Below are 15,154 nucleotides of genomic sequence, written 5' to 3'. Positions count from 1 at the left end.
ATATTTAATGAACAAAAACATTAAATTAAAACTCAAAATAATATATAAGATATATTTCAAGGTTATGACTGGCAACAAGACTAGTAAGATGTGTAAACTATTTTCACAATTTAACGAATCTTAAATTTAGAAGTTAAAAGAAAGTACCAGGTAAATTGTCCTACAAATGTAAGAAACATGCATGACAATTAAACGTTAGCTGTTGTTATATTTCAAACATAATATAACATTCACAACATACAACATGCAGCAAAAAGACAAGCGTATCTTCTAACAAACTATTAAACGAAATAACAAAACAAGAAAAGCTGGTTTAAATTTTAACCCTTAAAAGAGGCCGTTATTTGTATGACTTTCAGTTGAATTGTCAAGATTTGTTCTAAGTGTTGTAATACAGTTTTCTGATTTCTAAGTTAATTAGAATGCTGTCTGGGAAAAGAGGGCTAAATGCATGTGCTTATATCCCAGACTTTCATGTTCAGTCTGCACAGGCTAATCAAGGACAACACTTTTCGCCTAAAATGGATTTTCCTGATGAATAAATTTACTTGAACAAACAAGAGCTGACTCCATTGGAAGACATATGCCCCCAAAAAACGCTAAAAACTCGAAACCTAAACGCAGATTTCGAAACCTAAATGCGGACCCTTAGTTCAAGGTCAAGGTTAAAGGGGTCAAAATTTGTGTGCAGATGGAAAGGCCGTGTCCATATACACATGCATACCAAATATGAAGGTTACATCAGAAGCGACATAGAAGTTATGATCATTTTCAAAACCTAAACACAAAAGTGTGACAGACGGTCGGACAGTGTGATCACTATATGCCCACCTTCGGGGGCATTAAAATACCATACAAGCAAAAAGTGTCTATCTTAATAAGAATGTAGAATGGCACTCCTCAAAAAATGAAATAAGCTTAGTTTTCCAATTTTTCAATTTTTAAACCATTTTCAATGGGACAACACTTAAAGCTCATGCATTAAGTCTCATTTTCCCCAGAGCAAGGCTCATTTCTATAACATGTTATGAAATATCCAACCTCTTGACAGTCTGTAGGCATCAGCCACTGTCATATCCAGGTTCTCCTGTGCAGCGAGTTTCTTCAAATACTTGGCTGACTCGAGAACCAGGCCTCTCATTAGGGTCACTGAGGTCACCTCCACTGGCAACTGCGCCACAGTAACCAGGAAACCATCCGAGAAGAGCACTATTGGAAGAGATGGATGTGTCGCCACGGAGAACTGCTGCCTCATGGGGTCGCATTCTTCAGCTGATGGTTCGAGGTTGCCATCATTGCCACTGAAATGTGTAACATAATAATACAAGCAAATTCATTGAATTGATATCCCCTGCCAATAAAGTTTGTTTATGGATGGATGAAAATCCTTTTATTACAAAATAATTAAGTGTAGGGTATTTGTTTATGCATTGCAATTCTTCTCATTGATATCTATATACCCATGAAGTTTCATGTTCAAATCTTGTAGCGTATCTGAGATATAACCCTAAATAGTTACATCATATCAAAACAAAAAGGGCAATAACTCTTATTTAAGAAAGTGTAGGGTTGTGATTCTTGTGCAAGAAAGTTCTCCTAAAAGATATCTATAAACCCATGAAGTATCATGTTGAAATCTTGTATCATATCTGAGATACAGCCCTGAAAAATTACATCATACCAAAACAACAAAGGGCAATTACTCTTATTTAAGAAAGTGAAGGGCTATGGTTCCTCAGAATGGTACTTCTCCTCAATGATAAAAATACACCCATGAAGTTTCATGTTGAAATCTTGTATGGTATCTGAGATACGGCCCTGAAAAGGTGCATAATAGAATTCAGAAACAAACGAAGGGCAATAACTCTCATTTAAGAAAGTTTTGGGTTATGGTTCATGTGCATGACACTTCTCTTCATTGATATCCATACACCTAGTAAGTTTTAGTCACATACACTATCATCAGGTTTAAAACAAACAAACATATTTTCCAATAATATCAGTTATATCACAAAATCTAGTTGTATATGCACAGAGCAGGTGATAAACCCCAAGATAAATATCACCCCAAACACATTCACCGCTTACCAGTATAATAATTTCCCATACCTGACAAATATTGCCGGGTGAAGTGGCAAAAACAGGCTGGGTCCCATGGTTACGGAGCATCCATCGGTTGCTATGGCGACTGGGTCACCCAGCCTTGGTATCAGACACACGCTGCCGTTCTTGAGAATGCCCGCCAGGAAGAGATTGTCTGAGGTCCAGGCTAGATCACTCACCCAGTATTGTCTGGGGAAGATGAAGAAGAAATATATGTGACAAATATTTAAAATGAGCATCAGTCTGTGAAAATGGGGCTAAATGCATGTGTGTAAAGCATTGTCCCAAATTAGCTTTTGCAGTCTGTGCAGAGGCTAATCTGGAAAGACACTTTCTGCTTCACTGTATTTTTTGTTTAAATGAACTCTCTTCTTAACCAAAATCCATTTTAGGTCAAAGTGTTGTTCCTGATTAGCCTGTATAGACTGCACAAGCTAATCTGGGATAGTACTTTTCACGCATGCATTCAACCCCATTTTTCCAGAGCAATACATTACAACACTGGCAAATTACTAAATAACAAATACCTACTACCTTTTTTCCCATAGACGAAAAGAAGATAAACCTATCAGTAACAATATGGAAAATAATTAACAAAACTAAAAAACTAAAAACTCAAAATAAGATCATTCAAATCTTGACATGTGCTAAGCATATTGATTTGACAATTACCATCACTAACCATTTCAATGGGCCAAACTGAACCATGATTGTAAACGTGAAAATGAAATAGGCTGGGCTATTAAGTGTAGTTCCTTGCATTACATATTACATGTTTAGCACAAAACACAATTAAAAGTCAATTTATAGGATGCTCCCCAATAAGCAACAAATTGCAGTGTCAAACTTTTTATTAGATTTTCTTTATCTACACACACACACACACACAATTTAAAAGCTGAACATAACAGCCTCCTATTCCCTTTAAAACCCCACATCATGCTCTTTAAATGGAGAGAAGCTGTAGAATGCATCAAGAATTTACAGGTATATTGGTTACAAAAAATGACTCTTTGAATTTTCAAGGTGCAAATAAAAAAGGAATCCAGAGTCATTCAATTTCTGCATATTTGTCACATGCTCTGTACATGTTGCTTTTAAATAAAAGTTTTAATACTATTACTAATACTATTAAAAAAATCCATCTGTATGATATATACATGTAATACAGTTTGAAGTAAGCTTGTAGGAAGCATGCGCAGCAAAATGATGCAAAGCAGATAATATAATGAAGTAAAGCATGAAAAATGTAAGGAAACAGATGTTCCTAAGAGTTGCAGAACCTTCAATTTATAAATACATATATATTTTGGCAAAAAGACAAATTTTCTTGCATCGGATTTTTAAAAAGAACATTTGTTTTTCTTTGTATTCATTTTGGTTTAAGCCTACTTATTTTACAATAAAGATTGAATATATTTTCCTTAAACAATCAATAGTACAAAATGGCAGCATTTGACAAGCTAACTGCATTTGGCAGAAATGTTCAACAAATATGTTCTAGTGTTTTTCCCAGGCCCTTTCTGTGTGGGGCTGCGCCACGCTGCTGTTCTGAACGCCACTATGCCCTTATTGATAACATCTTATTATCCTTTTCAAGGCTCTTGACCAAACTTTTAAGCCGAATAGTATCAGAGTATGGCCCTAAGGCAGCGTAGATGCACGCTGTTGTGAATTATTTCAGTGGCTTTGTTATACCACTGTATAACTATATAAGTCTGTAATGTGTACTCCTCCACGATAAAATCGTGGACAGTATTTTAAATTTCGCCCTCGATCGCACCAAAACATTAATGGGGAAAATTCTGTCTAACAACTGATAAATTGAGCCGTGCTCTAAATAAACTGGGCTCAATGCATGTGTGTAAAGTGTTGTCCCAGATTGCACATTCAATAAGTCACGTGTTCCCAATACGAGGCTCAATTTGTAGTGGCCTCACCTGCCAGTCTTGGTGACGTTGCTTACGCCGCAGTTCCCCATACCCCCGACCAGCACAGTGTCCGTCAACGGGGACACAAACAGCATGGTGGTCCGAGATGGGAATCTCTGATTGGCCGCCACTGCAAGCACCTGCAGAGTGTTTTTTTAAATTCAAATTTAAGGTTGTTAAAGAGGCCCATTCCCAATGGAAAAAAAATACAAATACATAAAAATAGTATTGAACAAACTTTTATATACAATTTTTACGTATTTGTTAACAAAATAAAACCACTTATTTCCCCATTTTAGTCAAAACAACGCAATTTTTCCCAATCCAAAAGGACCTGGTCCCATCCCCAAAATGGTTAAATTAAATCACTGACCTGCCCGCTGCTGCTGTATGCAGAGACGTAGGCGCCCAGTGTGGAGACGGGCTCAAACTCTGCATGCATCTGCTGGAACGGGTACTGCAGGAGGCTCCATTCGGCAGTAAAGACTGGCAGACTGGGAAAAGATTTGAGAAAAAAACAAACTTTATATTACATATGAGCCTAACTCTGAGAAAATGGGATTTAAAGAAGTCAGCAAAGGCTAATCAGGGACAACACTTTCTGCCTAGACTGTTTTTTTGTTTTAAAGAGAATTCTTTTAAAGAAAAATTCCATAAAAGCTGAAAGTGTTTTCCCTGATGAGCCTCTGTGGACTGCACAGGCTAATCTGGGATGACACATACACACATGCAATAAACCCTGTTTTCCCTGAGCGAGACTCGTATACATAAACAATTGTTTAAAGACAATGTAAAAGTCCAGTAGCTGAGTTTTAATCTATCTCAATTGCATCTAAATTTATTGAGACACTCTTTAGTCTATTTCCTGGGTAAAACCAGTACTTTATGTCTTCATAAAAGATCTTAAGACTACCTCTGTGTGGCTCCTGTGATGGTGCATCACACAATATGTAAAGCCTCAAGTGTGATACAAAATTAACCCTTTACCACTTAGATACGTATTTTCACGCATTTGTAGTCCCTTAGAAAGTTTCATTTAATTAAAGACCTTTCATACTAAATTCAAGTTTAAAGGCTTCATTTTCAACCCTTATACTGGTGAGCAGCAAACAGTTACTCGCAGTCTGTTCTGGTTTTAAACTGCTTGCACATAGCCATTTTCACTTTGCTTTCGAGTGGAAAAGAGTTTAAGCATGCAAAAAATCATGAGTCATAAATAAACAGTTTGAAGCATACTTCTAGCTGCTATGTTCAAGAAATGAAAATATTCCTTACTTTTTAGGTGCGATATCAGGAAACTTCAGTGTCAATGCTGGATCTGGAAACTTTAGCACAACCGTTGCCACACATAGAATACAGTCACTGTTGAATACCATGGAGCATTGAAAGCATTGGCCTAGGCTCTGAAATATAATGTCAGAAACAAACATTAAAATAAACTTCACTGCTAGAAAGAAAAAAAAATTCACATATTGAAAACGCACATACCACTTATGATAATTATGTAATGTACTTCTATAAAGTTTATAAATGCTCTCAATAGCCAGCAAAGATATCATGTATAAGTAGAATGTAACTGAATTTTATTTCATCTTTAAATCTGAGGCGATATAAATGAAAATGTCAATTTTCAGACGCATCAAAGTGCCAGTTACATCAATCTTCATAGTGTCATATTTGTTTATGCATACAAATAAAATTTGGGCCATCATTATTTAAACCTTGTAATTCCAACTTGATAGGATTGAAATATCAAAGCTTCAGAAACATTCTCTACTTAATTTTCTGGCAAGAACTATGCCCTTCCTAAAACTCCTATACACTGGTACATGATCATAAAGCTGAATGCTATATTATGACCTTTGTTCTTTGAAAATGGGGCTTAATGCATGCTCCTAAATTGTCATCCCAGATAAGCCTGTGCAGCCCACAAAGGCTAATCAGGACTGCACTTTCTGTCTACACTGGATTTTTTAAAAGAAGAGACTTAATTTAAACAAAAAATTCCATCAAAGCAGAAAATGTTGTCCCTAATTAACCTATGCTGATTGCGAAGGCTAATCTGGGACAACACTTTATTCACAAGAATTATGCCAAATTTTCCCAGAGCACGACTCTTATTTAAATTTGTTCAAATTACGGCAAACAAGCTTTATCTAAGGAGGCTTTCTCTGCCATTTGTTAAATTGTGTCTAGTTCTGAGAAAATTGGGCTGAATGCATGTGCGTAAGTGTCATACCAGATTAGCCTGTGCAGTCTGCACAGGCTAATCAGGGACGACACTTTCCGCTTTTATGGTATTTTTAGTTTCAAGGAAGTCCCTCCTTGCCAAAAATCAAGTTTAGGCGGAAAGTGTCGTCCCTGATTAGCCTGTGCGGACTGCACAGGCTAATCTGGGATGACACTTTACGCATAGCATTATGCCCAGTTTTCTCAGAACGCGGCTCAATTAGTCAATGGCTACTGATTACATGTACCACATTTGCCTTAAGAAAATTCCATATGTTCTTTGTCATAAAATCTTATTAATAGCCAAAATGGGAAGAATTTTGTTATGCTACTTTATATTTGGCTAAAGAAAATGTTACACCATTAGAAACAAATCTCATCTCATACCACATTTTCATAGAACACACTGGCTATGCTGGTCTCCCTGGCGTTGAGGGGAGGTAACTCCATTCCCGTCGGCACTGACACCTCATGCCACGTCCCTTTCAGTGTGGTCACCTTGTCCCGCAGAATTGTCTCCCCTTTTTCCATCGCCCACAAGAAGAACTGCCTGTTGCCAACGGAGACAAAAATGTGGGAGCAGCTATCCGAGGCGTTAATATGGAAGTTTTCTTAAACAAAAAGCATGCCCATAAAGTGATCATCTGTAATTTTCCTATTGACAGTAAAGACAATGTTTTGATTAATACAACTTTAATTCTTATATAAGAAGTTTAATGATGAGTGCACGCAGACAATATTGAAGTTGTATAACTAAAATGCACACTTTCAAATTGTTGCAAAAACAAAATTGGACCAGTATGTACTTTCCATTAGTCACAAAAGTCCTTGATTTACATGTTACAATTCATCATACCGGTATACAATTTTTTATATAAACCTATGACTCCTTTTTAAATTGTTAATGTTTCAATACACAGGATCTATCTAGTAGCATGAAAACCACTTATTACTAGATGTAGTAAACAAACAGCAAAATCTGACACTCTGAGGACATGTATGTTCTTACCTTCACTAAAGTCATCAACCAGTCTGTCAAAACCAGCAATGAATTTGGAGATATCTTTATCTTTATGCCAGATGAACAGCTCTCCATTGTTCAACAAGCCTAGCAGGTAACGTCCTGAATAACAGAATGCACTATTTGGAAAGGTTCTGTATAATATATAGGAGCAGTGCTCTGAAAAAGTGAGGCTTAATGTGCATAAAATATTGTCCAAGATTAGCTTGTACAGTCACAACAGGCTATTCTGGAACGAATTTCTGCCTAAAATGGATTTTTGTTAAGTGTCCTCACTGATTAGGCCGTGCTGACTGCACCTTCAGCGAAAATTCTGTACACACATGCATTTAGTCGGGTTTTCTCAGATTATGGTTCATATACATGTATAATGTTTGCATAAAAACACACTACCAGGTAGTTACATTTTAAGTTTTTTTTTACTATTAATGTATTTCTTAACTTATGAAAATACAATATTCAAAGCATTCTGAATGTTCTTGGAACTATTTATAATGGAACTGAAAACATTAAACAAATAATGCTTGCTTCAAGTAACATAGATAGCAAAGGAAAATGTTAGCATAACATAAGACTTATGGTATTGTGGAAATACACAACCTCATTATGTACAAGCAGAAACTGTTTTTGTGCAAGCAACCCAAAATATCCATGTTTTACATATAATTGGCTCGTATCATTTCTGACAATTCTTTCCATTCTTTCATGCATTCTGAGAAGAATGTTTGGCGAAAAGTTCTATAAAACATACATCATTGGAAAGAAAGCTACAAAATCATATTTCCTAGCAGAAACCTACATAATTATACAATTATAACAACACAAAACCACCTTTGATTTTTTTTCAATTAAGCACAGTATCCCATTCGAGAAAGCATTATTTGATATCAGGTTTAGATTTTTCGGAAATGTATCTGGGCCCTCTCTAATCATCAGGGAAAGCTACCCACATCCCTAATGAGGAGAAATTTTCACGCAGTTTCCCTATTATGGGGAATTTTTTTACCCACTCTCTCATTACTACATGTGTACATATTTGCACTATATTCATTGCTTTTTTATAATTTCTAATAGAATTTCTATTTGACACTCAAATTAGACTATATTGTAAGTATGAATTGTACAGTGAATGTCAATATAATAAAGAGGTGAAACTCCTGTTAGATAGATAGATAGATTTAATTTTGGCAAAGAATGCTTACATGGACGTTAACAACATGTACAATATATAAAAATATCACATACATGAAGATAAATATACCATGACATACACACCAAGGATAACACAAAAATGACAGGGGTCTAGCTAGGCTCAAAATTTAGGGAGAAGTCACTTCTCCCTAAAGCCAAAATAGGGAGAAGTGGTAACATCTTTTGGAGAAATGGTACATTTGCATCATAGATCTTAGTTTTACATATATTTTGCTTCAAAAGATAGAATCAGGGCTCAGCCTAGGTTCAAATTTACACCATGCCAATTATCATTAATCAGAAACAACTCTCATTTCGCACTTTTGGGGACAACATTTACAAATACAAACACACACACTTAAGTGTTAATGTTGTGTTATTGCTGTATTAAACTGAGTTTAATTAATATATTTAATACTTAATTCACATGCTATTTATGTAATAACTGGTAAGCCTCAATACTGCTGAAATAATTTCTATAATAGAGACTGAAATTGATGGTGGATTTCAAAAGGCTGCATTTCATTTATAATAAGACATGTGTATAAAACCTACATTTTAAGCTTATCTATTTTTTGAAAAAAAAAAGAGCTATTGTCATCACCTTGGCGTCGGCGTCTGCGTCAGCGTCGGCGTCTGGTTAAGTTTTGCGTTAAGGTCCACTTTTCTCATAAAGTATCAATGCTATTGCATTCAAACTTGGTACACTTACTTACTATCATAAGGGGACTGGACAGGCAAAGTTAGATAACTCTGGCTTGCATTTTGACAGAATTATGTGCCCTTTTTATACTTAGAAAATTGAAAATTTTGGTTAAGTTTTGTGTTTAGGTCCATTTTATTCCTTAAGTATCAAAGCTATTGCTTTCATACTTGCAACACTTACTTACTATCATAAGGGGACTGTGCAGGCAAAGTTATGTTACTCTGACTGGCATTTTGACAGAATTATGTGACCTTTTTATACTTAGAAAATTGAAAATTTGGTTAAGTTTTGTGTTTAGGTCCACTTTTTTCCTAAAGTATCAAAGCTATTGCTTTCATACTTGCAACACTTACTAACTATTGTAAGGGGACTGTGCAGGCAAAGTTATGTAACTCTGACTGGCATTTTGACGGAATTATGGGCCCTTTATACTTGAAAATTTGGTTAAGTTTTTTGTCTTGGTCCACTTTACCCCTAAAGTATCATAGATATTGCTTTCATACTTGGAACACTCGCAAACTATCATACGGGGACAGTATAGGACAAGTTGCATAACTCTGGTTGTCATTTTTACGGAATTATGGCCCTTTTTTTACTTAGTAACTTTGAATATATGGTTTTATTTTGTGTTTAGATCCACTTTACTTCTAAAGTATCAAAGCTATTGCTTTCAAACTTCAAATACTTTCATGCTATCATGAGGGTACTGTACCTGGCAAGTTGAATTTTACCTTGACCTTTGAATGACCTTGACTCTCAAGGTCAAATTATTAAATTTTGCTAAAATTGCCATAACTTTTGAGTGGTGGAAGTTCAAGGTCAAGGTCATCCTTCAAGGTCAAGGTCATCCTTCAAGGTCAAAGGTAAAAATAAATAAATTTCAAAGCGACGTTTTCATGAAGCTGCACATTTTGAGTGGTGGATGTTCAAGGTCAAGGTCATCCTTCAAGGTCAAGGGTAAAAAAATTAAAATAATTCAAAGCAGCATTATCATGAAGCTGCACATTTTGAGTGGTGGAAGTTCAAGGTCAAGGTCATCCTTCAAGGTCAAGGTCATCCTTCAAGGTCAAAGGTCAAAATATTAATATTTCAAAGCGGCATTCTCATAAAGCTGCACATTTTGAGTGGTGGAAGTTCAAGGTCAAGGTCATCCTTCAAGGTCAAAGGTAAAAAAATTATTTTTATTTTTTTTCAAAGTGGCGCAATAGGGGGCATTGTGTTTCTGACGAACACATCTCTTGTTTTTTCAAACATGGTTAAAAAACACAAATATTCATTTTTATTATTTTATTTTTGAAATACCGTCCAACCATCCAACCCAAGAACCCCCCCCCCAAAAAAAAATTATTATTTTTTTGCATTTTTTTTTGCATTTTGGAAGATAATGTAATAAATGACCACACCCCCACACTATACACCCCTCTCCACTCCACCCCTTCCTCCTTTGTGATTGAAATTGAGATAGGTCCCTGAACCTTTAAAAAGAACAAGATGTGTTTGTGAAACACAATGTCCCCCTATATGATGTTTAACTTTGAAGGATGACCTTGACCTTGTGAAGGATGACCTTGACCTTGACCTTTCACCACTCAAAATGTGCAGCTCCATGAGATACACATGCATGCCAAATATCAAGTTGCTATCTTCAATATTGTAAAAGTATTCATAAAATAAGCGATTTGGGCCACATATATTTGTCCTCTGACCTTGAAGGATGACCTTGACCTTGACCTTTCACCACTCAAAATGTGCAGCTCCATGAGATGCACATGCATGCCAAATATCAAGTTGCTATGTTCAATATTGCAAAAGTATTTATAAAATAAGCGATTTGGGCCACATATATTTGACCTCGGACCTTGAAGGATGACCTTGACCTTTCACCACTCAAAATGTGCAACTCCATGAGATACACATGCATGCCAAATATCAAGTTGCTATCTTCAATATTGCAAAAGTATTCATAAAATGAGGGATTTTGGCCACATATATTTGACCTCTGACCTTGAACGATGACCTTGACCTTTCACCACTCAAAATGTGCAGCTTCATGAGATACACATGCATGCCAAATATGAAGTTGCTATCTTCAATATAGCAAAAGTTATTGCAAAATGTTTAAGTTGGCGCAAACAGACCAACAGACAGACAGGGCAAAAACAATATGTCCCCCACTACTATAGTGGGAGACATAAAAATAGATGAGTGGTCTGCACCCGCAAGGCGGTGTTCTTGTTCTTCTTTGTCATTGATTGTAAATTTATGATGGTACTTTTAACATATTTTTTCCTGTACAGGTGTATCAATTAAAACTTCAAGTGTAACAAAACCAGAAATGTACAGAATCTTTTTACTTCCTTGTAAAATTTAAGCAATTCAACATTAAATCAAATTTATATTTTGTTACAATTATTTGCTTTAAATTAAAAAATCATTTAAAATCTCATTTTACAGCAGAGATAACAAATAAGACCTGTAAACAAGCCCCATATGTATTGCCAATGCTAGGTTACCTCTTCCCATTTGATCATTCTTGAGTATTGTTTTAATGGGCCATTTAAATTTGCTGAATCATAGTTATTGGTAGCCAGCACAAGGCAATTAATCAAGGCATCATCTATTAACAATTTCAAGAAGTGTAATAGCTCCAGACTGTTCCTTTGAATGGTCAACTTTGCATGACCTGTAAATAGGGCAACTTATGGCTGAGAATCCTCCTATGTCAATTTTCCACATCAAAATGATTTTAATCAGTCAATGTCTGGCACAAAGTAAATAATTAAAAGGAGGAGAAGTCACTTCGCCTTCATGAAATTAATGTGCGAAGTGCAGATTAATTTAGAGAAGAAATCGCCCACTTCGCCCACTGGCGAGACCCCTAAATGAGTAAACCCATTTTTCCATTGTGGTGCTTTGTGCTGGTGGCATGACATAGAGAGGCACTTACAAACATATTAAATTAAATTGCATCAATAAAAATGTCAAACATAATTTTAATAAACAGTTAAATACTATGCAAATATATCTAACACTATTTTGATACTTGAAATATCACATATATCATTATTAATTACGATATCCTAAAAATACACTATTAAAACAAGGGCTGTTTGTAAAACATGCATGCCCCCCATATGGGCTGTCCGTTGTAGTGGCAGCCATTGTGTGAATACGATTTTTGTCACTGTGACCTTGACCTTTGACCTAGTGACCTGAAAATCAATAGGGGTCATCTGCGAGTCACGATCAATGTACCTATGAAGTGTCATGATCCTAGGCAAAAGCGTTCTTGAGTTATCATCCAAAAATCATTTTACTATTTCGGGTCACCGTGACCTTGACCTTTGACCTTGTGACCTCAAAATCAATAGGGGTCATCTGCAAGTCATGATCAATCTACCTATGAAGTTTCATGATCCTAGGCGTATGCGTTCTCGAGTTAACATCCAAAAACCATTTTACTATTTCGGGTCACCGTGACCTTGACCTTTGACCTAGTGACCTCAAAATCAATAGGGGTCATCTGCGAGTCATGATCAATCTACCCATGAAGTTTCATGATCCTAGGCGTATGCATTCTAGAGTTATCATCCGGAAACCATTTTACTATTTTGGGTCACCGTGACCTTTGACCTAGTGACCTCAAAATCAATAGGGGTCATCTGCAAGTCATGATCAATCTACCCATGAAGTTTCATGATCCTAGGCGTATGCGTTCTTGAGTTATCATTCAAAAACCATTTTACTATTTCGGGTCACCGTGACCTTGACCTTTGACCTAAAAATCAATAGGGGTCATCTGCGAGTCATGATCAATGTACCTATGAAGTTTCATGATCCTAGGCCCAAGCGTTATTGAGTTATCGTCTGACAACCACCTGGTTGACGGACCGACCGACAGACCGACCGACCGACAGACCGACATGAGCAAAGCAATATACCCCCTCTTCTTCGAAGGGGGGCATAAATATGTAAGAAATAGTTTAAATATAACAGATAGCATCATTTATCCTAAAATACTTAGAATAAGAAATGGAGAATGCATAACATTTAAGGAAGATAGGATCAATTTTGATAAAAATTGATGACTAAAAATGATTCCTTAAGCCAAAAAAAACAAACAATACACATCAAAAGTTACAAATTTTCTAATAAATGATTTTTTAAAGATGGCTTAAAAACAGACAATTTATAAATCTGTGTTATACTGGAGGGTAGATTGTTCCATAATGAGCATCCGGTGTAACAAAAGGACTTTGACCCGACACCTTTGACCTTGGGGACAGCAACTTCACCTTTTTGAGTTGACCTGATCCTGTATGAATGAATAGAGGCCTGCGGAATAAAATGTTGTCCCATATAGTTAGGGGCCAATCCATTTTTAACCTTAAACACATGGCCAAGAACAATCGGGTCTACACATTTATTGACTGTTGCTTTAGCAGTATTTCTCTCCAATTTTACACACATACATGTTTCTTTATTTATGGCAAGTGACAATTTTCAGTGCTCATATAATTAGTGAAAGACTAATTTTCTTTTTGCATCTCTTAATTAGTCAGCCAATATTTTTTTGACAGAATGTCTTCAACTGAATATGGTAAGGCAGTCACATTTAAGAGAACATAATTTTTTTGCATGTAGTTATAATTTTTGTTATTAAGCTTTTTTCTGTATGAATTTGCATTACGAGAGATTAAATAAACCGGAAATGGTCTAGATGTTAAACTCATGATGGTGCGAGAAACATAATATTTAATTATGTATAGAACCGTAACGATGAGACTAGAAAACACTTTCAATATATGTTCAGCGTTACGGGTTTTGCTTGCGCTATTTTATTTTCAAGGGGGAATTTTCCACAAAAATAGGGGAAAAAGGTATACTTCTTTGATGGGGGAAGCAACGGATATGCGCGAGTAAAAATGCAGATCGAGGGCCCAGCGTACATTTTTAGTGGCACAGATTTTTCCTTGAAAAAAAACCAGATGTGCAGCTTAAACAACACAAAACCACAAAAACAATCTATTACCGTTTCTGGTTGAGGTGAAGCATTTCACTTGCTCCACAAGTGGTGTTATTTTAGAAAGTCTTCGTTTTGTTTTGCCTGACGGCACATACAGAACACTGACCCTCTTTCCAGGGGCATCTAGGAGAAGAAGACTTTCTTGTTCCTGTAAACAAGTGTTCAATTAATTAAAATCTGTTTGTTCTATAATTGCACATATTAAATTAAAATTGATAACTGTAACTTTTTAACCAATATTTTTGGTGTTTTATTTTGCTAATAAATAGACGATTGCATTTCAGTCAAGTATGTTGGATCTTTTCTTACCTCGCCTATCCATATTATTCTAGGCCAAGGTTTTTTCCGCCTTATTTCTGTTGATGCTAAAACCTCCAAATCAATCTTCATCTTGGAGCTTAATTCATCAACATTACCTGCATCTGGAAAGCAAATGATAATTTATTACATGTAATTGTGTTTCAAAGCAAAGACCTTTATCTCAAAACAAGTGTACAATCTTGTATCTGGGTTGCTTACCTAGGTCAATCAGAATGTAAAAATATATGTTGGGAGCATTTGTAAATAGCTGTTATTCTTCAACAGTTGATAATAACCCTATATAACATACATAATTTAACACAAAATTAAAAAAACAAACAATGAATATTTTTTAATTATTATTCCATAGATATTTAAATGAGAAAAAGTCACAGGGGCCAGTCAAAAATAAATAAATAGTATATATAAGAAAAAGGAAAAGGGCACCAACGCAATCCTACTACCGGACATGAATTCCAAGGCACTGCTACACAATTCATATGTTTATCACCAAAAACTCTGCACAGATTTACAGTAACATAAATTATCTTTCAAACAGTACCTGTGTCATTCGATTCGACGCAGTATTAAACTGTCCACATGGCCTCAAACACGAGAAATTGTCAAAAATTCGGTCGATGTAGCTA

General features: G+C 35.8%; 1 protein-coding gene across 1 annotated transcript in view; it reads right to left on the bottom strand.

Annotated features, from left to right (window-relative positions):
* The window catches only part of LOC127842891 (ciliogenesis and planar polarity effector 1-like), an 84,196-nt gene that overhangs the window by 68,057 nt on the left and 985 nt on the right, over window positions 1-15,154 (bottom strand). Inside the window, exons 2-10 of the mRNA XM_052372669.1 lie at window positions 14,517-14,629; window positions 14,214-14,355; window positions 7,273-7,386; window positions 6,651-6,874; window positions 5,310-5,437; window positions 4,408-4,528; window positions 4,044-4,174; window positions 2,110-2,292; window positions 1,042-1,301 (exon numbers count right to left, since the gene is read on the bottom strand). Coding sequence (XP_052228629.1) covers window positions 1,042-1,301; window positions 2,110-2,292; window positions 4,044-4,174; window positions 4,408-4,528; window positions 5,310-5,437; window positions 6,651-6,874; window positions 7,273-7,386; window positions 14,214-14,355; window positions 14,517-14,597 — 1,384 coding nt within the window. The 5' untranslated portion in view covers window positions 14,598-14,629. The remainder of the gene's footprint in view (window positions 1-1,041; window positions 1,302-2,109; window positions 2,293-4,043; window positions 4,175-4,407; window positions 4,529-5,309; window positions 5,438-6,650; window positions 6,875-7,272; window positions 7,387-14,213; window positions 14,356-14,516; window positions 14,630-15,154) is intronic.

Source organism: Dreissena polymorpha, chromosome 8 (assembly GCF_020536995.1).
Source record: "Dreissena polymorpha isolate Duluth1 chromosome 8, UMN_Dpol_1.0, whole genome shotgun sequence".
Taxonomy (NCBI): Eukaryota; Metazoa; Mollusca; class Bivalvia; order Myida; family Dreissenidae; genus Dreissena; species Dreissena polymorpha.
This window is presented reverse-complemented; position numbering and strand designations above follow the sequence as displayed.